The following is a 25,677-nucleotide window of genomic DNA, read 5'->3' as shown; positions in this document are numbered from 1 at the left end:
TTACCCATCAATACTAGACATTTGTGGCGGTTAAGGACAGTTATATTATTGAAGCGCTTAGAAAATGCGTATGTGGTTCAGTAAGTCTCTCTTTGGCAGACTGCCAGATAGCAAGTCTATATAACATCCTGCAGTAGTATCAATGGATCAAAGCGACCTATGTAATGCCAGAAACACCTGAGAATATAATGAGCGGAAAACACGCTCCACTAAGAGTAATAGCCTCGGGATTTTCCACTTTCTACGCACGTATCAAATACGTGGAAGAACAATGTCGGAGATACAGGTCAAACCTGATGAATACTTCACATTGCTGGCCGCGGTGGTCTCGCGGTTCTAGGCGCGCAGTCCGGAACCGTGCGACTGCTACGGTCGCAGGTTCGAATCCTGCCTCGGGCATAGATGTGTGTGATGTCGTTAGGTTAGTTAGGTTTAAGTAGTTCTAAGTTCTAGGGGACTGATGACCACATCAGTTGAGTCCCATAGTGCTAAGAGCCAGCCACTTCACATCCCGTAGGTACGATACCATTCGTGAGACAGGATAACGTTTTCGGTTGATGCTCACTTTCGATCAGCAGCGTCAAGTGTTCCACAGCCCACTTCTTATCGCATGTCGATTTATCAGCGCAGAAATCGGCGTAACCTTGCACATGACGGACAATTGTTGGAACGTAATTCCGGTTTACAGATTGGAACTGTCACGAAAAATCAGTTAAGGAGCACTAAGAATGCGCTGGAACATCCTACATTAATCTTAGAGTACAACGAACTCGCACAGCCCTGAATCTACAGGGTGAAAAGTATTTAAACCGACAAACTCTGGGAGGTTGCAGGGGACATAAAAACAAATATTTTTCCCTAATGTCATTTTTTCCTATGAGGATTATTTAAACCGGTGAAGGGCGTATTACGCTCTTCAGTTGTTGGAGGGAGTATTACGCTCTTCAGTTGTAGGCAACTGCTGTCCACCAATGTAGTAGTGCATTGTCTCACACCTGGAGTGAGTACACTGATATGGTTGGTGCGTACTGCGTAGCGCACCACAACGGACGAGCTGCACAGCGGGTTTATCAACAACAATATCCTAATCGCCGTATCCCGGATCATACGACATTTGCTGCTGTGTACCAACGTCTGCTTGAGACCGGGTCATTTAGATGATTATCTGGACAGGGACATCGTCGCACGGTAAGAACGCTGAAATTTGAGGAAGCTGTCTTGCAGCATGTGGAGCGAGATCTTTCAATCAGCACTCGTGCAATTGCATGTAACATGGGGACGAATCAGATGAATGTAGGAACAGTCCTTCGAGAGCAATTGTTACGTCCATTTCACTTACAGTGTGTCCACAACCTGGAACCAGTTGTTATCCACCCAGAGCACAGTTCCTCTACCGGTTTAAATACTCCTCATGGGAAAAATATTTGTTTTGATGTCCCCTACAACCTCCCAGAGTTTGTCGGTTTAAATACTTTTCACCTTGTATATCAGATTTAGATAACAGGACCGGAAAATTACCTGGCGAAGTCGAATGTGAGGACATCATGACAGTATGGCGCTTAATCTACTCCTTTACCTATTCATGCTAAGTGCTAGATGAATTTTACGAACTACATCGAAGAGGCATCAGAGGAAGCCTTTTCAAAAGATGAACCCTTTCACCTAAACCTGACGCCTCTCCAGCACACTGGGATGATGCTTGTCGTGAGATAGTGGAGGAGTGTACTAGGCGCTGAGGTCCTATAGCAGGACAGCAGAGCAAGCAAATAGCTTCAATTTAAATAACGGTTGATTCAGAAACCAACAGCTATTGAAACACAAGAGTATGGGTGCCTGGGTTAACTTCTATCAACATTAGACACTGACACACCTCATTTACTTATTTTATTTCTAGCCTTCTCCCGATCTCTACGGGGTCGGCATTGTTATGTGGAATGTGGCAATGTCACGAATCCGCCCGGCGGGTTAGTGTCGAGGACCGGTGTGCCTCACTGACGTTGTACGTCGACGTGAAAATACTTTTAAAAATATATTACTTAAAAAAAGTCATCGACAGTTTCGAGATACTGTGGAATTGGCTAATACTGCAAAATGTGCTGGAACATTAACTACTGATAATCCACTCAAACTAAATAACAGGAAAAGAAAAATCACTGCAACATCACTTACAAAAAGAAGCATGAACAACATGAACTTATGAACTTTGACATTCATGTATGTCTACTACAATGAAATAAGTATTTTTGGTGCTTCGATCTACAGGTTTAACATGTCATACAAATTAAACTTTGGTTTCGCGACCAGTACCGATGTTGCTTATATTCGTGTCGAGTCTGCAGCCGGTGTGCCGGCCAGTCTGTGGATTGTTTTTAAGGCGGTTTTTCATCTACCTCGGCGAATGCAGGCTGGTTTCCCTTATTCCTCCTCAGTTACACTATGTCGGCGATTGCTGCGCAAACACTTTCTCCACGTACGCGTACTCTATAATTATTCTACCACGCAAACATTTGGGGTTTCACTCGTCTGGTATGAAATGTTCCCGGGGGGGGGGGGGGGGGGGGGGGGGGTCCACTGGGGGCCGAACCGCACAATAACCCTGGGTTAGGTCCCCAGTTTAAATACACAATACATACAATGTTCTATTTACCGAAACTGGGCTTATTACTGAGTGACACAGAGAAGCCTTATCAGATGTGTCAGTTTTGTTCTTCGCAACCGGTAAGTCAAGGGACCGATGACCTCAGCAGTTTGGTCCCTTAGGAATTCACAGACATTTGAACAGACATTTTGTTGTTCGCAAAATGAAAGTATATTGACAAGTTGGCAAGACACATTGGAAAGAGAAGAGATAATGACTAATTCCAAATGACGAAACCATTTTAAAAACCAGCGTAGCCTATCAGTTTTATTATGCAAAATGCCTTTAGTGCGCCATGTATATAAATAACATTAGTGACCAGGCTCAATCTGCGAATACAATACCAAAAGAAAAGTACACAGGTAACGCAGATTAGTGAAAACCATTATGTTTGCATATTACAATCCTTGTTGAATTACTTACATAGCGCTGGTGATGTGAGTGTCACATTTAAATCCGTTTGCTGCTATGCAAGGGTAGACACTTGTTCGCACATACACACACATCAAAAGTTTGCATATATGGTTTTGCGCATCACAACCCGCTTCCAAGCACTCATCAAACAACATCTAACGTATGTAAAAGCACTGGTGACAGCAAGGCTTCCTGGTCCTTGCAAATTCGCTTAGCGCTACAATGGGTATGTTTGTTTCATCGTACGTACACATGCCTGTTACAACACTGTGGGAAACATACACCATCCAAGGACTTTACTTATACAAGCCATTCTGCAGAGAGTCAAAGTTTATCGCAGAGGGAGATATAGTTACGTGACGACAGATTTGGGTACTTGTTGTTAATACATAATAAAATTCTTACATAACGGACTCTGAAATTGCTTACCACCATTATTATTACAATCAGTTGCTTTTTACTGCTACATGGATGCTCTGAGGTGCTATTAAATATCTTGTTAAAAGTTTTTTTTTAATTTTCTGTTCTATATTCCACTGCTAAAAAAAGATTCTATACTAATTTCCACCAAACAAACCGTAAACCGGCATACCATCACTGTATTTCGCCATTGCACTTACATTAGACCATAAACCCTACGCCACAAAAATCTGCGAACCGTTAAAATTATTTGTCGCAACGCTAAAATTGTTTACAGTACTGTCAGATACGAAAATCATTTACATTCATTATAGCTGTATAAAAATAAATAGTCATCTGATAAGACTCTTTTAAAATGGTTTTGTGTGTTCGTTTTCCCTAAAGTAATGTATTGAAATTAACAGTACATGTCGCCATTAAAAATACAAAAACCACTCCTACTCAGAAACACAGTGCTAGTCCGTAACCACTGTTAGATTTCGTGACGATAAAACTGTCCCTTTTGTTAGTTAATTCGCACAGAACTCAAAACACGAATAAAATTGCATAAAAATCATATATTTCGCAAGCATATCTGCTGATTTGCATTTGTTCTGGCTTCTTTATCAGATTTTCGTACATCTTTCTCTTCCAAGGTATCCATGATTTTACCCTTATCTTCTCTGTGTAAAATTTTTAATGTTTTGTTTATGTTTAGTGCGGAGTGGCTTTTTCTGTCAGATGCTTACTAAACATGGACTAAATATTTCCACTGTGTCTGAAGTGTTCTTTAAACCGTGTGTTAAAATTTCGCCCCGCTTGGCCAATGTAAAATTTATAGCAATCTCGGCAATTTATTTAGTAAATTCTGCATTGATTGAAACGCAGCTCTTGATGCTTTTTGTGACGGATGATGTTATTCAGCGTGTGGTCGGTATGGAAACTCACTAAATTCGTTAGTGATACGAAACATATGTGCAAGTATAAATGAAATCGTTCCGTCGTTTGACATCACAGCCTATTTTATATTTCCTTTTTTTACTTCAGCAGCTACCGTAGTTTCATTATTCCTTACTAACTGTTTCACTTTCAGCCTCTACTGGCACATTCCGTATTTGAAGCAATGGCTTCTAATATTCTTAGTTTTTTTTATCAGTTTCGTCTTTTTGGATTGGAAGAATCCTTTTTTATGACCAGCACGGTGATTATGTAAGATTTTCATGAAGAATTAACGACGAGTATGCAAGGCTGACGTCACGTAACTATAGCCTCCGTCACTCGATGAAGTTTGGCTCTCTGAAAAATGGCATGTCTAAGTCTAATTTGTACAGAAACCAGATGGCAGTTATAAGAGTCGAGGGACATGAAAGGGAAGCAGTGGTTGGGAAGGGAGTAAGACAGGGTTGTAGCCTCTCCCCGATGTTGTTCAATCTGTATATTGAGCAAGCAGTAAAGGAAACAAAAGAATAATTCGGAGTAGGTATTAAAATTCATGGAGAAGAAATAAAAACTTTGAGGTTCGCCGATGACATTGTAATTCTGTCAGAGACAGCAAAGGACTTGGAAGAGCAGTTGAATGGAATGGACAGTGTCTTGAAAGGAGGATATAAGATGAACATCAACAAAACCAAAACAAGGATAATGGAATGTAGTCTAATTAAGTCGGGTGATGCTGAGGGAATTAGATTAGGAAATGAGGCACTTAAAGTAGTAAAGGAGTTTTGCTATTTGGGGAGTAAAATAACTGATGATGGTCGAAGTAGAGAGGATATAAAATGTAGACTGGCAATGGCAAGGAAAGCGTTTCTGAAGAAGAGAAATTTGTTAACATCCAGTATAGATTTAAGTGTCAGGAAGTCTTTTCTGAAAGTATTTGTATGGAGTGTAGCCATGTATGGAAGTGAAACATGGACGATAAATAGTTTGGACAAGAAGAGAATAGAAGCTTTCGAAATGTGGTGCTACAGAAGAATGCTGAAGATTAGATGGGTAGATCACATAACTAATGAGGAAGTATTGAATAGGATTGGGGAGAAGAGAAGTTTGTGGCACAACTTGACCAGAAGAAGGGATCGGTTGGTAGGACATGTTCTGAGGCATCAAGGGATCACCAATTTAGTATTGGAGAGCAGCGTGGAGGGTAAAAATCGTAGAGGGAGACCAAGAGATGAATACACTAAGCAGATTCAGAAGGATGTAGGTTGCAGTAGGTACTGGAAGATGAAAAAGCTTGCACAGGATAGAGTAGCATGGAGAGCTGCATCAAACCAGTCTCAGGACTGAAGACCACAACAACAACAAGTGTAACTTCAGATAATGCTGTTTTGTAACAGATATGTTTATGTGTGGGAACAATTGTCTGCCCTCACATAGCAAGAAACATGTTTTAAACGTGACACACAGTTAACCAAATCTATGTAAGTAATTCAACAACAAATTTAATATTAAAGCTTAATGATACTCACTTGTGTGTCCCACCTTTTTCCTGATCTTTTTCTATTTTGCTACTGTATTCGCAGACATTCGAAAAAGGTCAAAGGCTGAAACTGGCCAGTTATGTGATATATATACTGTAAACGGCGCAATAAAGGCATCTTGCATAATAAAACTGACTGCCCACGGTGGTTTTTAAAATGGTTTCATCATTTAGAAGTTACAATGAGGCTGTGGACCTATATATGAAAGAAAAACTAGATATTGACAATGTTGTCGTGTGACGAATATACGTTTTATAGGACTGTTAATCTACGACAAATATATCTAACCGGTTTGGTTACAGGTCTGTCAGCTAATATCACGTTAGCACCAGAACAGAACAGTTTCTAACACAGACTACATTATCTACAGATGGTTCCAACAAACGTAGTCAGGCTTTCTTACAGTAATTAGACGTATTGACTTGTTGTTACACATCTGCTTCCTACTTCACCTTGTTCTCCATTTTCGTAATTATTTTTAAAAAGTCGATTTTCTGTTAATGGTACACCAAACACAGTGTGCAGGACTTCTCTTATCTTAGCCATAGCAATAGCTTTCTTCCTTTTCGATTCCGACGGTTGCATTTTGTTTTAAATGCCACCGTGATATTCTAAAAGTTCCACAAAGAGCGTTTAAAAGTGAGCTGTCATTTCGGGACGCGAACTAACAACGCATATGAAGTCCTTCCTAGAGCAAAATGTTGGACTCATCACTCGCCCTCTGTCACATATACATACAGGGCGACAATTATTGAACTATATGAAAAGAATGTAAATTAGCTACAAACTATGGGCGTGTACACACTTTTTTCAATATGTAAACATCACTGCAGATATTCAGATTTACGTTATAACATGTTCGATATACCTGCCGTCATTGGCGATGATGTGGCGCAGACGAATAGCGAAATTCTGCATAACCCGCTGAACTGTCGGAACATTCGGGAGAATATGGCGGCTAATCGAGGCTCATGCGGTGGCCTTTGGGTGCCCCAGGGCCAAAATGAGGTCCCCAAAGTGCTCCTCCAGGACATCAAACGCTCTCCTGCTTCGATGGGGTCGACCTCCGTCTTACATGACCACATCTTGTCGAAATCATAGTCACTTTGGAAAATGGGGATGAAATTATCCGCCCGCATCTCGTGGTCGTGCGGTAGCGTTCTCGCTTCCCACGCCCGGGTTCCCGGGTTCGATTCCCGGCGGGGTCAGGGATTTTCTCTGCCTCGTGATGGCTGGGTGTTGTGTGATGTCCTTAGGTTAGGTAGGTTTAAGTAGTTCTAAGTTCTAGGGGACTGATGACCTAAGATGTTAAGTCCCATAGTGCTCAGAGCCATTTGAACCATTTTTTGAAATTATCCCCAAAACGGTCAGACACCCTTCGGTAGTCACCGTGCCATCAAGGAATATCGCACCGATTATTCCGTGACTGGGCATTGCACACCACACAGTCACCCTTTGAGGATGAAGAGACTTCTCGATAGCGAAATTGGGATTCTCAGTCCCCCAAATGCGCCAATTTTTCTTATTGACGAACACATCCAAATGAAAGTGTGCTTCGTTGCTGAACCGAACCATACATGCGTATACTAATTCCCGTCATGGCCCGCGGCCTGCAGTGCAGTTTGAACATCCTAACGGAAAACCGTTCATAAATATGGCGATTTTATTTCACATAGTTCAATAATTATCACCCTGTGAGAGCAGCAGGCCGTGTCGCGTCTCTGATTTCTGAATACACCGCTCCGTCGGCAGCGAAAGTTGTTATTGATACGAAACTGACGAGACGCGGATCACGAAACATGGCGTTTCAGTTTTCCGATCAGCCACGATTATTGGGAGACACCCCTACGTTATTGGTAATACTCCACGAAATACAGAAGTGAGACATAATTCACTTTACAATCACTTGGCAACGGCTAACTTCACGAAAAACTGTGACATTAACGAAAATTCGAAAAATTCGTTACCAGACCCCTAACCCGCAAACACATGAGCGAAAACCAGAGTGTAAGGATTTGTTGTTGAAGCCTGGTCCGAGTTATTTTCTGACAGTTTCCGCTTAGGTCAAGTGAGGTATTTTGAAACTTTTCTCAACTTTTTAAGTTGACGTAAAGGACAAATTTTGAAATTTCCTGCGAGAATTTGAATTTATCCTAATTTTACCGTAGCACAAGAGCGCTAGTTCTGCCAACTTCCGATTTTGCCTTCCATAACACTAACAAGACTTACAGTGCTGGTGGGAGGGAGGGTAAAAATTTTGTAGAAATTGTAGACTGTCAAAATCAGGCCTCCTTCACTATTTATGTTCACTCATGCACGATGATTATTTTTCCGCGAGATTTTTCAACAAGATAATACCGCATGTAATTTGTTTAATAGTGTCTGAAACTTAGATGGAATGATCGTGGCTTCACAGTACTTCTTATGCTCACAAATTTCAGGAAAGAAAGAAAGAATATTGTAACTGTCCACGACGACAAGCTCGTTACAGACAGGGCACACGCTCAGATTATGTAAGAAGGGGAAGGAAACAGCCGCGTCCTTTCCAAAGGCAACTGCCTCACTTTTAATTACGGAAACCACGGAAAACCTAAATCAGCGTGCAGCTAGCTTCATTGGGAACAAGGTATTTTGTTCTCCCTAATTGACAAACAGTGAAGAAGTCCACCAGACATTTCCTGTTATAGAAAATGGTTGGCAAAAGAGAAAATTATGTGTAAATGTAAGCGGACGTCTCCAAGACACCACAAGGAATGTTACATGCTTTCTACTGTCCATTAACAAACTCTACAGGGAGGTATGCTGTATCTAATGAAGCGTCCATTTACATTCGCTGAAATATTGACAATTCGAGAAGCATTACTGCCTTTCACTCAGTGATACATCACCGAATATCCATCCCCGTGAGTGATGACAACTTCTAAAGTCAGTTAAATACAATCAAAAAAATAACATCAGACATTTACACTGCTGCCACAGTGGACTCCATAATACATTAAAAAACAAAAGAGGTCTCCTCCAATCTTTACCGTGTGTTCGACCCACGGTCTGAATATTTTATTAATTGGTGAACAGTTACATATTTAGGAAAATTCTCCCTGAGTGTGGCCACAAAGCTTAAATCCAGGAACTTTAAAGCATCAGTTTATGTGTAAAACACTGTTGGGCACTTCATGACGAATGATGAAGATAGCACATCAGCTTTGGGAAAGAGTGGAATATCCGAAGTCATTTGTAACTGTGGCAAATTTTCTACAATGTGATTCAACTACCCCTACCGATGTCGTTTTATGTAACCCGCACTATGACTGTGTCAGGAACGGTAGGTGGACAGACTAAAGCCACGTGATCGATACAGGATCCTTCTCTGAGCTTTGGGCGGCTGTTTGCAATCATGCTGTAAAAAAGACGAATGAGGATTGGCCACAAGTTACGCAGTATTTTTTGGACCAAGATATACCTTACTTCAGTCATACTTATCGCTGTGTCTCCAATCATACTTTGTGTAATTATCAATTTAGTCATACAGGTTTGAGATGTCTCTGTAAGTTTATTCCATTTATAGTACTTAATCTTTCGTAAACCGTTCAGAAACGTTGCCTTATGAAGTGCGTTTCTCCACCAGAAACGACGAAATTAACTGGAGATATCAAGATGGGAAGTGTTGGAGTAACAACTTTCCTATATATGACCCAATGAAAAGATTAATATATGATTCACAATGTTAATGTGCTAAAGTAGGTTCATAAACAAAATTTGCACAATAAGTCTAAGATGTCGTCATATACTTCACCAGTTATTCTGCAACATTATGTCAATTTGCTTCACATCTCCAGAATAAACTGTTGAACAACATTATTTTTGTTTGTGGGGTTGCATAAAACGACATTGCTAAGCGCAGCTCAATCGCCCTGTGTATTTGCTAAGAGTGATTCAGTTTCCAGTTGCCCCTACAGAAATTGTCTGAAGTAGCCCAACAAATGTGTGAAGTCGCTATAAGGCAGACATTCCTTTACTGGCTTACTGTATGGTACTAATGTTCAGTACATCTTGAAAACGATTCTGAACACATTTGACAGGAGGTACAGTCTGTTCAAAAAACATCAATTCTTTGAATCATTTCTCTCTGTTTGTCTACCATGTAACTGTGTTAATATGTTATGCCTAGTGACCAGATGTAACAGAGTGCTTTAATGCTTAAAACAACGTAACAGTAAAGTAAATAATGTATTAAATGCCGAACTGACAGAGTATGTACTCTAATCTATTCGCAATAGAAGCATACCCCTAGAAGTGTTGCATGGCACATATGACTAGGCGTTGTGGGTTGCATAAAACGACATCGGTAGGGGCAGCTGAGTCACTCTGTGTACGCCAGTTCGGCAGGGCAATAGCCACCTGCTCGAAGAACACCAAAGGGTATAGAAGTAGGAGACTTAGAAAAGGAGACTCTAGTTCTGCAGACAACCTGCTTCAAGAAGGCCTCAGCTACAAGGCGCAATATTAAGTCTTACTTAAAATCCACAAAGAGAGGAAGATGAATTACCTGGAAAGTCGAGGCATATTCCAAGGAATGACATTCCTATCTAATGACTTTATACGGAAAATACGTCAGCAATTACGGGAGAAATCGAATAAGGAGTGGACAATATCGCAAAGAAACAAAGGAAGGTCTTATGCTAGTATTCAGCCATAACTGGCGAGGAAGCCGTGGTTTGAGAGGGTCAGAATGAGTAAACGGCACCAGAGCTCTATAAAAGAATGCGTTTATGTCATGGGTGTTACCTACCCGTAGTCATCTCTAGAAAGTGAAAGTTAAAGGCTCCTCACTGTAGTAACGTAGTGAAGAAGAAGCAGATTTCAATAACGTAATATCACCGTGCACCAAGTAACGAACACAGCAAAGAAAATCATACTGCAAATTGAACCAGCTGAAGATTCCATTACCTCCAACCATTACTGTATTCTTATGTGCGCATGATATTAAGAAAAAAATGGTTCAAATGGCTCTGAGTATTATTGGACTTAACATCTGAGGTCATCAGTCCACTAGAACTTAGAACTACTTAAACCTAACTAACCTAAGGACATCATACACATCCATGCCCGAGGCAGGATTCGAACCTGCGACCGTAGCGGTCGCGCGCTTCCGGACTGAAGCGCCTAGAACCGCTCGGCCACCGCTGATATTAAGATCTATCACATCATAGGAATCTACCTACTAGACTTAGACATCAATATTTAATTTCATTTTGTTTTGAATGTTTATATATGTAAACGTAACCGTCTACATATTTTTATGTAAAATGTAAGTAAATTTCAAAAGTGCATCAAACGTAGATGTATAAATCATATGTAGCTGGTGAATTTTTGGATACTACCTAAAACCAAACAAATAAATAACCTAAATGAAGATGGCTGAATGTCGAATTGAATCGCCGTCCTCCCGAATGGGGTTACACCTGGCTCAGTTGCTTGCAGGATTTTGCCAACGATTTTGTTCAATGTGGAGACACTTTGCCGTAGCTATGGAAGCAATGCAGACTATAGGTTTCAAGATAACTGTGAAGACCTACTTCCATCTGCATGAATCACTTTCAACTTGTCTATGTGCTGTGTAAGGTGCAAATGCCATTACTCTGGGTATTATCAGAGGCTTATAACAATGCGAGTCGACAGTGTCAGCGTTGTTGAGGTTGCGTCGTTTTTATTCCAGTCGATAGGGAGTTCCCTTTCTGTAAAGAGAGTGCTAATGCTATTCATAAGCAAAAGAATTAGAGACACCTATTCAGCTGTGAATAGCATTAAATTCGTCCTGATAAAGGCGCTGATGCATGATGACATGTCGTCAGGAGATACAGAAAGCTGCTCCATGAGCCATTAATCGCCACCCACAAATTACAAAGATTTGTTGGAGATGGATTTAAGGCACGAAATTTCCCCCGGTGACGTCTCCAATGTGCTCACCAGGGCTGAGGTCAGGAGCTTTCTTGGCCGCACATGTTCCATCGTGTCTGCAGAGAGTCTCTCAAAGCATTCTGACACATTTCTAGAGCCAGGAGTGCCCCAGGGAAGTGTGATAGGACCACTGTTATTTACTATACACCTAAATTATCTGGCGGACAGGGTGGGCAGCAATCTGATGCTGAGGTACACGGGAAGATGACTTAGACAAAATTTCTAGTTGGTCTGATGAATGGGAGCTAACTATAAATGTAGAAGAATAATAAGTTAATTCGAATGAGTAGGAAAAACAAATCCGTTATGTTCGGATACAGCTTTAGTATGTCCTGCTTGACACACTCACTTCGTTTAGATAACTAGACGTAACGTTGCAAAGCCATATGAGACGGATCGAGCGTGTGGGGATTCTGGTACGGAAATCAGATGGTCGACTTCGGTTTATAGGGAAAATTTTGGAAAAGTGTGGTTCATCTGTATAGGAGATCGCATAAAGGACCCTAGTGCACCCTGTTCTTGAGTACTGCTCGAGTGTTTGGGATCCGTACCAGGATGTATTAAAGGAAGACATCGAAGCAGTTCAGAGGCGAGCTGCTAGATTTGTTACCGGTAGGTTCGAACAACCCGCAAGTGTTACGTAGATGCTACGAGAACTCAAATGGGAATCCCCGGAGGGAAGGCGAAGTTCTTTTCTACGAACACTATTGAGAAAATTTAGAGAACTGGCATTTGAAGTTGACAACAGAATGATTCTACTGCTGTCAACATACATTGCGCGTAAGGACCACGAAGATAAGATACGAGAAATTAGGGCTTAATAGGAGGCATACAGTCAGTCGTTTTTCCATCGCTCTATTTGGAGTGGAACAGGAAAACTAGTAGTAGTACAGGGTACCCTCCGCCACGCACCGTTGGGTGGCTTGCGGAGTATGTATGTAGACGTACTGGTTATCTGATACATTGTCTTGCTGAGAGTATAGCTTACTTCCAGAGTGCTGTTGGCAAACAAAGGAATGCACATTATCAGGTAGTGGATTTCTGAATTGTTTGTCTAAGACGATAGAAGACATAAGGGACCCCGTTTCATTCTGTGTGATCCCTCGCATCAGAATACCTCCAGCACCTGACCAAACTACCCCTGCTAGAAAGCAGGATGCATCGCTTCGTGTGGTTTTCAACACACTCATACCCTGCCATCGGTGTGTACTAATGTGTGCCTTATATGCAGGCGATTTTTTCATGTTTAAAGCGTACAATAGCGGTATTCCTGCGCCACGCTAGTTTCTGCATCTAATGAATTGCCATGAGTGGTTGTATACGTGTAGAGAAGTGGTTTCTGTACCCCATTATGATAAGGTAATTCTGGATGACGTGGCTACTCAACGATTATCGGTCTAACTTTCTGGCGTGTGATTTGAATCACTGTGGTCTGTCTATCCGCTGCTGTTGTCCGCAATAGTCGGCGACAAACCCTGTCACCTACGCGGTACTTCCCGTTCCATTAGGCTCTGGCAGCAATTGTTTCCTCCGAGTTGAGGTACTTTACTTGAGGTAATTTACCTCTGTATCTACGCTTCACAAACTACCTTACGGTGTGTGGCGGATGGTACACTCACCTTGCCGACTTTCTGTTGCAGTCGTGAATTGTGCGCAAAAGAACAGCTGATAGTAAGAGTTTGCGTGAGCTCGAATTTCTCTACATTTATATTAATGTTCTTTTCGCGAAATAGAAACAGAAGGTAGTAATACAGGGTGTTTATAAATGAATATCGAGGTATTAACGCTTTTGCCGGCCGGTGTGGCCGTGCGGTCATAGGCGCTTCTGTCTGGAACCGCGTGACCGCTACGGCCGCAGGTTCGAATCCTGCCTCAGGCATGGATGTGTGTGATGTCCTTAGGTTAGTTAGGTTTAAGTAATTATAAGTTCCAGGGGACTGATCACCACAGATGTTACGTCCCATAGTGCTCAGAGCCATTTGAACCATTTATTAACGCTTTATAATATTTATTCCATTAAACTTACAGTTATAAATGATATGTCAAATGAAAGAGCAACTCAAACAGTTTTACCAAGAACCTTATAAATGTTCACTGGCATAGCGAAGCACGCGATTGGTTGAACTTCACTGTACCCAAGCGCTGGATAGGCCGCAAGGGGCCCAATGACAGGGCTTGCTTTGCATGGCCACCACGTTCACCCGACTTGAAGCCATGAGATTTTTTCCTTTGGGGCTTCATCAAGGATCGTGTGTACGTGCCTCCGCTACCAGCAGACGTCCCTGAATTAAGAAACCGGATTGAAGCAGCTGTTGCTACAATCGCTGAAGACACACTTATCAACGTTTGGGAAGAACTCGGCTATAGACTTGATGTGTGCGTGTGACAAATGGTGCTCCCACTGAACATTTATAAGGTTCTTGGTAAAACTGTTTGAGTTGCTCTTTCATTTGACATATCACTTATAACTGTAAGTTTAATATAATAAATATTATAAAGCATTAAAACCCCGATATTCATTTATAAACATCCTGTATATTGGTTCTCTCTTCTAGAAAACTACGTTCATGGAATCTTAACACGAAATCGAAACTTGATGTTCAATGACTCTCTTGTAACGTTTACGATTGGAGTTGGATAAGTACGCCCGTGACAGATTCGCGCTTACTAAACAACCCTGTGACAAAACGCGATGCTCTTCTATGGATGTTCTCTATTTCTTGTCTCAATTCTTTCTGGTAAGGGTCCTAGACTAATGAGAAACATTCAAGCAAAGGCAGAACGACGGTTTTGTAAACTACCTCCTGTGTGGATGGACTGCTCTCGCTGAGGTAGGAATGGGATGGCGAGGCTCGGCGATTTGAGTGCAGTGAGAATTCCTCGCGCTTTAACTTCTCAAGCAGTTCTCGCGAAGCGGCTTGTGTCGCTGCGCCCTAGCTGACTGAAACAACATGCGCCGGGGTTGTTCAAATCGTTGAAATGGCTCTGAGCACTATGGGACTTAATATCTGAAGTCATCAGTCCCCTAGACCTTAGAACTACTTAAACGTAAGTAAGCTAAGGACATCACAGACATCCACGCCGAGGCAGGGTTCGAACCTGCGACCGTAGCGGTTGCGCGGCTCCAGACTGAAGTGCCTAGAACCGCTCGGCCACTGCGGCCGGCCCGGGGTTATTACTTGAAGTGAATACTCACAAAAGACCGGAGCTGTCCACGGCGTGCCAAACTTCACGCGCGCAGCGTGTGCAGGCCCGGCCTGTCATTCGGCTTTCTTCGGTCCTTCTCGGAAGTTCCCGGAACAGCGCGACATTTCATTTAGGATCGCGGTGCGGCATTTTGTGGTTGGCAAAACTCTATGATTTCGGCAGAATCGTGGTGTCAGAGCTGTTGACCCTTCGCTGTTTGTTTGTGGTATGAAGGACGTTTACAGATCCAGTAGCTGTTTGCACAAAAAGAGACAGTCTAGCGATCTGTCGTCACAATCCCTTAAAATGGATGACCGAGCGAGGTGGCGCAGTGGTTAGACACGGGACTCGCATTCGGGAGGACGACGGTTCAATCCCGCGTCCGGCCATCCTGATTTAGGTTTTCCGTGATTTCCCTAAATCGCTCCAGGCAAATGCCGGGATGGTTCCTTTCAAAGGGCACGGCCAACTTCCTTCCCAGTCCTTCCCTAATCCGATGAGACCGATGACCTCGCTGTCTGGTCTCCTTCCCCCCAAAACCAACCAACCAACCTTAAAATGGATGGGAATGACAGAAGAGAGGGATGAGAATTCTTAATTCGCATAAGCGCTGGGTACTGCTTATCTGCTACGAAACGGTATTATACTACCATGCAAAAAGAATTAAAACTTTTACATGACAATGAACGAGCAAAAAATTACAACGATCGACAGACAGGATTCATTGTTCTTTACATCAAGAAGCAATTTGAGCTAAATTTGCAAGCATGGAATACTTGAACAAACTGATGGTACGAGTCGTAAAATTTCTGAAGACGCACCCGTTCTTCTACTTTCAGTTGCAACAGGTTTCAATGGAAGCAATTACGGCAAAGTACGTTGGTTAAGTCAAGGGACACACCTGGAACGATTTTTCGATTTAAATCTCGCTATTGTCGAATTTATGAAGGAAAAAGGAGTGCAGGAACGAAAATTAGAACAGTGTGAAAGGATTGCAGACTTCGAATTTTGAGTGGACTTGCCCGTTCACTGCCCACAGTACGGCACTGCAAGGTAACGTCTACCTCATTTGATGGAGATGCATTTAAAAAGAAAATCTGACAAAGACAATCCAGTTTCCTAAGCTCATTGGCGTTAAAGAAAGCGCGAGGTTTGAAGAATTCATTGTGGCCTCGCAAGAATTACACCAACAGTTTTATAAAGGCTTTGAGGACACTGTCAGTTTTACATCTGTTTTCGTGTTACTTTGGAGACCGTTTTCGGTTTCAGTTGAAAGTGCCCCTGTGCATGTGCTGGTGTAAGTTTTAATTACAAATCTTTTTATGTGAAAACTGTCCAAGACGTCTACATTGCTTCTCTCAGGTAGATTTACCAAGTCTCCATAATGATGTTGCAAAAGTGCTACAATATTTCGAATGGTTCAAATGGCTCTAAGCATTGTGGGACTTAACATCTAAGGTCATCAGTCCCCTAGAACTTAGAACTACTTAAACCTAACTAACCTAAGGACATCACACACATCCATGCCCGAGGCAGGATCGAACCTGCGAGCGAAGCAGCAGCGCGGTTCCGGACTGAAGCGCTTAGAACCGCTCGGTCACAGCTGCCGGCTTCAAATGTTGTGATTGGTAAAGTTTGGCGTCGTTTTCTAGGTCGGGGGATTGCCATACGAGATCAGTCGACAGAAAGTGGTGTGCGCGTTACGTGCCTACGACGTCAATAATTATTCTCCATAATTCTTATAAGCATTCTGTTGTTACTGACAAGATGCCTACCATGGCAAAACGAAATAAAGAGATGTTTGATTGGCTTAAGCGTTGCAGCGTCAACATAAGTGATAATCTCGAAAAGTTTGAGCGTGTACGTAAACTACTGTTCTTCAGATGCGAAATCGAAGATTTGGTGAAACGATTTGAGAGTACAGCCAGTGGGCTGCCACCGTATCACCGTCATTTAGACCCAACAGAACTGATATGGACCCAAATTAAAGTTTACATTGCTGCCAATAATTAAGAATGAGATTTTCACTCTGCAGCGGAGTGTGCGCTGGAAAAATCTCCCAGGCTGTGGCTAACCCATGTCTCCGCAATATCCTTTCTTCCAGGAGTGCTAGTTCTGCATGGTTCCCAGAAGAGCTTCTTGGAGTTTGGAAGACAGGAGACGAGGGAGGTACTGGCAGAATTGAAGCTCTGAGGACGGTTCGTGAGTCGTGCTTGGGTAGCTCAGTCGGTAGAGCACTTTCCCGTGAAAGGCAAAGATCCCGAGTTCGACTCTCGGTACGGCACACAATATTTAAGAAAATTTTTCGCCTGTAGTCAAAGTACCCACCGCCTGAATTTTTAGAAAAGTCATCTCTCGATATAAGAATAAAGCCGTTAATAATACGCAGCGCATCTTGCAAAAAGCATGGACGAATGAAGCACTTTTAGGAATATCTGTAAAGGAAATTTATCACATTATTAAGTAATGACGTTGTTAGCTCCGCTTCAAGTATCTGTGTCAGCGACTAGAGTAGAGTAAATAGTAGTTGGTATGTGATAAATAAATAGAACGTTTTATCAGAAAAGTAAAAACGGTTCGATTGCAAATCTAGGGACCTGTGTCTTGTAATGAAACCGAACAGCTGACGGTCTAGATTCCGACGCACGAGCAGAGAGTTATACTTCATATTTAGCCCTAGATTACAGAGCCCTTGTAAATATTAAGATTGAAGTAGGGTGTAAAACCGGACATTTTCTACTTAATTTGGTATGTAACATACAATTGGAGATGTAATAATGGTAATTAGCTAATACATCACTTATAAATTATGACTTCCTTTGAATAAAATGAGCCGCGCGGAGTGGCCGCACGGTGTGAAGCGTCATGACACGGACCGCGTTGCCCCTCCCGCCGGAGCTTCGAGTCCTCCCTCGGGCATGGGTGTGTCTGTTGTTCTTAGCATAATTTAGTTTAAGTTAGTTTAAGTAGTGTGTGAGTCTAGGGACCGATGACCTAAGCAGTTTGGTCCCTTAGAAATTCGCACACATTTGAACATTTGAATAAAATGTGGAGTAGGAATCTTTATGATGGTTAAGTAGATATGTAATATTTTCCCCCCTTTTAGTGTTCTAGGGTTAACTCAGATAACTCGTGTTAGAGATCTCTGACAGTGTTGTGATTCATAGCACATGAATATGTGATGTATTCTAAAGATTTCGTCCGCATAGAGCGTTCACCTAAATTCAATAACAGAAAACATTTCCAAACTCGGTAAGTAGTCAGGAATGCATTTTCGTGAACTTCCTGTACATTGTCTTAGTAACCTGTTACGAAACAGATTCGCATTCTACGACTACACATTGACATCAGCTGTTTGCGACACATGAAAATTTGTGCCAAACCGGCACTCGAACGTGGATTTCCCGCTCGTCGCGAGCGGCCGCCTTAGCCACTTCGGCTATCCGAGCACCGGCCCAAACTTCCATATTTCACATAGTCACAACCCTTAAGCTAGCACAATTCGTGATTCCAACACCGGGAGACAAATATTGCATTGCTTCCAAGGTTTCACAAGCTGCGACATGGTCGCGAATTGAACAGTGACCATTTATTCACGTCTATGGTCACAGTTTTTTTGTGCATCAGATTACCGGTTTCGGTGTATAATTACCATCTTCAGATCTGTTTTACAAAAACAAGTCCTAACATACTGGAGCCATAGTGGCATCGTCAAACGCTAAACACAAACTCAACGACAGCATCGTCAAATATATATAAATAATAGTATATACAAGAATCAACTTGTCAGCAGCACTACTGTTCAAAACAGACTGCTGAGTCTGTGTTTAGCATTTGACGATGCCATTATGGTTCCAGTATGTTAGGAGATGCTTCCAAGGCTCTAGCGGATGTACTGCCCGATCCAGTCGTCGAGAATTCCATCAGCACCACCTGCTGATGGTGGAACTATTATTCCCCGAAATATCGAAGACTGGATCCGGCAGTATATCCGAGAACCCTGTAAGCACCATATACGCCGGGAAAACCTCAGATCATGTAAATATTATATGGTCATTTTAGCCCGTCGAGCTACTGATACATCGTTGACGGTTATAGTGTGTCAGTTTCTTCACAATACAATGCCCTTCAGATATCGATGCGTGTCGTACTGTATAAATCATATATGACGATAGTAATTTGTACGGTAAATATGACTGATACCAGTACCATCTTTGTACACCGAATAGTTTGCTAGTTAGGGAGAATGAAATGTAAGAACACGAGTGAATTCATTCAATTTCAGAGTACACTACTGGCCATTAAAATTGCTACACCAAGAAGAAATTCAGATGATAAACGGGTATTCGTTGGACAAATATATTATACTACATCTGACATGTGATTACATTTTCACGCAATTTGGGTGCATAGATCCTGAGAAATCAGTACCCAGAACAACCACCTCTGACCGTAATAACCGCCTTGATACGCCTGGGCATTGACTCAAACAGAGCTTGGATAGTGTGTACAGGTACAGCTGCTCATGCAGCTTAAACGCTATACCACAGTTCATCAAGAGCAGTGACTGGCGTATTGTGACGAGCCAGTTGCTCGGCCACCATTGACCAGACGTTTTTAATTGATGAGAGATCTGGAGAATGTGCTAGCCAGGCCAGCAGTCGAACATTTTCTGTATCCAGACAGGCCCGTACAGGACCTGCAATATGCGGTTGTGCATTATCCTGCTGAAATGGTTTCACAGGGATCGAATGAAGGGTAGAACCACGGGTCGTAACACATCTGAAATGTAACGTCCACTGTTCAAAGTGCCGTTAACGCGAACAAGAGGTGAGCGTGACGTGTAACCAATGGCATCCCATACCATCACGCCGGGTGATACGCCATTATGGCTATGAGGAATACACACTTCCAATGTGCGTTCACCGCGATGTCGCCAAACACGGATGCGACCATCATGATGCTGTAAACAGAACCCGGATTCATCCGAAAAAATGACGTTTTCGCATTCGTGCTCCCAGGCTCGTGGTTGAGTACACCATCGCAGGAGCTTCAAAAAAAAATGGCTCTGAGCACTATGGGACTAAACATCTGTGGTCATGAGTTCCCTAGAACTTAGAACTACTTAAATCTAACTAACCTAAGGACATCACACACATCCATGCCCGAGGCAGGATTCGAACCTGCGACCGTAGCAGTCGCGCGGTTCCGGACTGAGCGCCTAGAACCGCGAGACCACAACGGCCGGCGCAGGCGCTCCTCTGTGTGATGCGGTGTCAAGGGTAACCGTAGGCATGGTGTCCGAGCTGATAGTCCATGCTGCTGCAAACGTCGTCGAACTGTTCGTGCGGATGGTTGTTGTCTTGCAAACGTCCCCATCTGTTGACTCAGGGATCGAGATGTGGCTGCACGATCCGTTACAGCCATGCGGATAAGGTGTCTGTTATCTCGACTGCTAGTGATACGACGCCGTTGGGATCCAGCACGGCGTTCCGTATTACCCTCCCGAACCCACCGATTCCATATTCTGCTAACAGTCATTGGATCTCGACCAACGCCGGCCGCGGTGGCCTTGCGGTTCTAGGCACTTCAGTCCGGAACCGCGTGACTGCTACGGTCGCAGGTTCGAATCCTGCCTCGGGCATGGATGTGTGTGATGTCCTTAGGTTAGTTAGGTTTAAGTAGTTCTAAGTTCTAGGGGACTGATGGGCTCAGATGTTGAGTCCCATAGTGCTCAGAGCCATTTGAACCATCTCGACCAACGCGAGCAGCTATGTCGCGATACGATAAACCGCAATCGCGATAGGCTACAATCCGACCTTTATCAAAGTCGGAAACGCGACGGTACGCATTTATCCTTTTTACACGAGGCATCACAACAACGTTTCACCAGGCAACGCCGGACAGCTGCTGTTTGTGAATGAGAAATCGGTTGAAAACTTTCCTCATGTCAGCACGTTGTAGGTGTCGCCACCGGCGCCAACCTTGTGTGAATGCTCTGAAAAGCTAATCATTTGCATATCACGGCAACTTCTTCCTGTCGGTTATATTTCGCGTCTGTAGCACATCTTCGTGGTGTAGCAGTTTTAATGGCCAGTAGTGTAACTCTGAACAGAGTACAGAGCGTCACATCGGAGGGTGGAATGTTTGTTAGAAGTGTGTGTGACTTTTGCAGGCACTCGCACCCGCAGTACGCGGGGCGGGACTTGGACCACCTCATGTACCTGCGGCAGTCGATCCTGAGCGCGATGCAGCGGTACGAGCGCCAGGGCAGCGGAGGCGGCGGCGGCGGCGCGGGGGCGGCGGGGCCGTCCTCTGGCGGCGCGGCGTCGGCGTCCGCGTCTTCGTCGGCGGCAGACGTGTCGCGCAGCCCGCGGCGCGGCGCGCTGTCGTCGTGCCCGCAGTCGCGCACGCACTCGCCGTCGCCCAGCGCGTCGCCGGCCGCCTGCCGCCTCGCCACGGCCGAGGAGGACATCGACACGCTCCTGTACGGCCAGCCGTGCAGCTACGTCACCATGATCGAGGACAAGTACCGCCGCTCCAGCGTCGCCAGGGTCAAGAAGCTCAGAGGTAGCTACCCGCCAGCTTCTACACTCTTCAATTTAATGCCGTATTGACTGTAAATCGACCTCCTCCTTCTTCTTTCTTCTTTCACTGGTGCCGTGTCCCGCGCTGACGCAGGGTCGGGATTGTTAGGAACGGATTTGGCAAGGTTAGTACAAAGGGGTGGCCGGAGGCCCTTCCTGCCGCCACGCCGTACCCCCCGGGACGGAATTAGTGTACCCCTGCTGTCTGCGTCTAGTGCACGGCCGGCCAAACGCTGCACAGTGCGACAGCGACATCTGTTATTAGACATGTGTCCTAAATGAACGGCGGCGGCTCCACTTCCCTGTGGTACGAGGGCTATCCACAAAGTACATTACGTTTTGGAATTAAAAATAAATAAAGTATTGGAATTTTTTTTATTATATACAGATGAAAGCCACACTTAAATACTACTTTTCTACATAGTTGCCATTTAAATTGAGGCACTTATCGTAGCGATGGACGAGCTTGGAAATTCCTTCGTCGTAAAATTCGGCCGCCTGCGCCTTCAACCACGTGGTTACCTTTTCTCGAAGCTGTGCGTCGTCATCAAAACGCTGCGTAGCCAACCAGTTCTTCATTGCTGGGAATAAGTGGAAGTCGCTCGGTGCCAGGTCGGGACTGTACGGCGGATGAGGAAACAACTCCCACTTAAAAGATTCGAGAACTTCACGAGTGGCATTTGCCCTGTGGGCCCGGGCGTTGTCGTGAATCAGCAAGATCTTTGAGCCCAACTTTCCCCTGCGCCTGTTTTGTATTGCTCTTCTGAGGTTGTGCAGAGTTTGGCAATACCTTTGAGAGTTTATTGTAGTGCCTCTTTCCAGGAAATCCACAAAAATCACACAAGACAGTTGGCAAGGAAGGTGATGGCGACTGTCTTTTGGGATAGAAAAGGTGTGATCAAGGAATATCGCACCGATTATTCCGTGACCGTACATTGCACACCACACAGTCACCCGCTGAAAGTGAAAAGGCCTCTCGATTGCGAAATGGGAATTCGAAGTCCTCCAAACGCGCCAATTTTGCTTATTGCCGAATCCATCCAAATGAAAGTGGGCTTCATCGCTAAACCAAACCAACCATGAGCATACTAATTCCTATCATGCCCCGTCACCAACCGTGCAGTTTGAACTCCTAACGCAAACCGTTCAGAACTAATGACGCTTTCATTTCATATGGTTCAATAATTGTCACCCTGTTATTGATATGGATGTTTTTGGGACATGTAGTCAAGCGAATGGATGGCCAATGGACGAAGGAAATTACTTGCTTGATCGCACGAGATGGTAAGAGCCATAGGATGGCCTACTGAGAGACGAGCACACGGCATTACAGGTGCAATATCTAGCTTGTTACCGAACGAGGTGGTGCAGTGGTTAGCACACTGGACTTGTATTCGTGAGGACGATAGTTCAAGCCCTCGTCCGGCCATCCAGATTTAGGTTTTCCGGTATTTCCATAAATCGCTCCAGGCAAATGCCGGGATGGTTGCTTTGAAAAGGCACGGCCCATTTCCTTCCTTGTCCTTGACACAATCCGAGCTTGTGCTCCTTGTCTAATGACCTCAGTGTCGACAGGACGGTAAACCCAATGTTCCTTCCTTCCTCCTACACTGGTTCCTCAGCACCATAAATAAATGTTTCATAATAAGGTTATAAAATATATCCTCCTCGTTGAACTATTTTTTTGGATTCAGATAGTCTAAGTAAATATACAGCAGAAGCGCGTATATGAAGCTAAATTTACGATTTTTCCTCGATATCGAAGTATGGCATCGATAAACAGTGTACCTGGCAATCTTTACCCAATCTAACCAACACCTCTCAGCAGCAATACACATAATATCCTATATATCACGGCTCATAAATAACTGGAACTTCTCTCCAAACTGTAGCGCTAAGTAGTCACCTCTGTATGCGTTTTTAATGTGACCGTGACGTATTGTTCATTAAATCCTCCTGCATCGTTTTTGACATAACTCTTTAATGCCTTTCTTTAGTGTTGATTCACTGTTGTATAATATAGTCTTTGGTAAACTTCTCTGTGATTTGTACGTTGCACTATAATCTGCACACGTCTTCCTTTTACGATTGGGTGAGTTATCACAAAACGTTCTGTTACAAAAGGAAGAGTATCAGCCGACTGCCGATTATGGATCCATCCAGTCACAACGCTTGACAGTATAGTTTTCAATTACACTTATGATGTGGCATGACGCAGTAATTCAGACATTCGATTCACATTTGGGAGACTCGAGGCTCGGTTCCCTGTCAGACCATTAAGATTTACGTTTCTTGTATTTTCGCAAAATTGCTTTACGCAAATGTTGGGATTTTGCGAGGTTCAGTCCTCCGTGAGGCCATGCAGGTGTAGGTTTTTCGTAGTTTCCCAAAATCATTTTAGGCAAATGTCGGATTGTTCCTTTAAAAAAATGGCATTTCCATTTTTATTCGACAGTTTTCCGCAATCCATGTTTGTGCTACGTCTCTAATGACGTCATCTTCGACGGGATGTTAAACCCTAATTTTCATATTTAAGTCATCATCCGTAAAACAAGCACAAATTTGTTTACAGATTACTCTCACATAAGAGTAATGCATCTAACCGCGCCCTAAATGTACAAATGAAATGTCAAACGCAAGTTCAGATTAGTGCAAACTTATTAAAGAGATATTTAACAGCTATTTTATTTAAGTGAGGTCGCTCTAAAAACAGGAAATTAAAAAGCTAGATTGTAGCTAATCACAAGATATTCGTCTACGACATTAGTAAGGTGCGGAAAACTGGCATCAAATAATGATAACTTGTTCAGCAATGCGTGATGCGGCAACTTATTTCACATCATTTAGTCGATATATAAACTTTTTTAGTATTAAAGAGTTTCATTATGGCAAGAGTTCCATATATTACGTCGTTAACTTACGTTGGAATGCAACAGAAAACACTGGACGTATTGAACGAAGTCAGTCACAATATTTTTCCAATAAAAGGACACGAACAAACGAAATTTGTTTTCCAGAGCTTTGGATTAACAATTTCCTCGAAATATATACAATTTTAATATATTTTTTCGCGCTCACCAGCTTTCTGAAAATGTTGACATTCAGGGATCGTAACAAATAACAAGTAACTAAACATATTTTTTCTTATGCGCTATACTGATTTCTCACTTTATACAGTTTTGTTAATATTCTGTTCTTCCTTCAGCGTTACAGTAAATTATAGTAAATGCTTCGTGCTACGTATGTTTGAAACTAAATATTGACGAACTTTGTTGAGCGATAATAAACAATATTTTCTGCCAACAACGGCAATTGGCAGTAAGCAAAAAAAGAACTTCGCTGTCTAGTTACTACTTGTGACTTCTTTATATTCTGAGGTATTGATAAAATAACAGTTTCTCTTAAACGAATGGTGTAGGCCTACTATTATTAAAACCATTAGATCGATCTGAGGATGGATATTACCGCGTTAAAGCACATTTCGCAGAGAAGCGGTTCACAAAAATATTCAGAAAATATTTAAAATTTGTACTCATAATAATGTATAAAATCTGAGGTCGAAGTCGGTCAAAACAATGCAGTCTAAACACAACGTGTCGAGGTTTAAATTTATCTGTTCCACTCGATTTTTCCTTCACATTTACAACACTTCCGAAATACTTTTTCCTAAATCTTCTGTGCGGATATAAACATATACTCCATTTTTTGGAAGTTAGTGAAATACCATTAAAATCACATCGATAATTTTTTGTTTTTGTCCTTGTCTCTAAATCTCGATAGATAACAAGGTTGCTGTCATTAAATTTTCAGTAAAATAATCATCACTTCGAATACTGCCACCTGCTGGAAACAATGTTTCGATACTTGTACCAATGAAGAATTGAAAGGTGCAACGAAAACAGTGGTCCAGCTTAGACAACATATCCAAGTATCAAGAATTGCAGCTATACAGTATTAGAGTACACTGTTCCAAAGATAACTTCATACCATTCATTACATACGTCGCGTCTTGTGAATG

General features: G+C 42.9%; 1 protein-coding gene across 1 annotated transcript in view; it reads left to right on the top strand.

Annotated features, from left to right (window-relative positions):
- Window positions 1–25,677, top strand: part of LOC124556361 — a 118,435-nt gene that overhangs the window by 76,005 nt on the left and 16,753 nt on the right. The window contains exons 3-4 of the mRNA XM_047130327.1: window positions 21,248–21,365; window positions 21,477–21,642. Coding sequence (XP_046986283.1) covers window positions 21,248–21,365; window positions 21,477–21,642 — 284 coding nt within the window. The remainder of the gene's footprint in view (window positions 1–21,247; window positions 21,366–21,476; window positions 21,643–25,677) is intronic.

This window comes from Schistocerca americana, chromosome X (assembly GCF_021461395.2).
Source record: "Schistocerca americana isolate TAMUIC-IGC-003095 chromosome X, iqSchAmer2.1, whole genome shotgun sequence".
NCBI classification, from domain to species: domain Eukaryota; kingdom Metazoa; phylum Arthropoda; class Insecta; order Orthoptera; family Acrididae; genus Schistocerca; species Schistocerca americana.
Note: the sequence above shows the minus strand (reverse complement) of the source record. Positions and strands in the feature narration are given on the sequence as shown.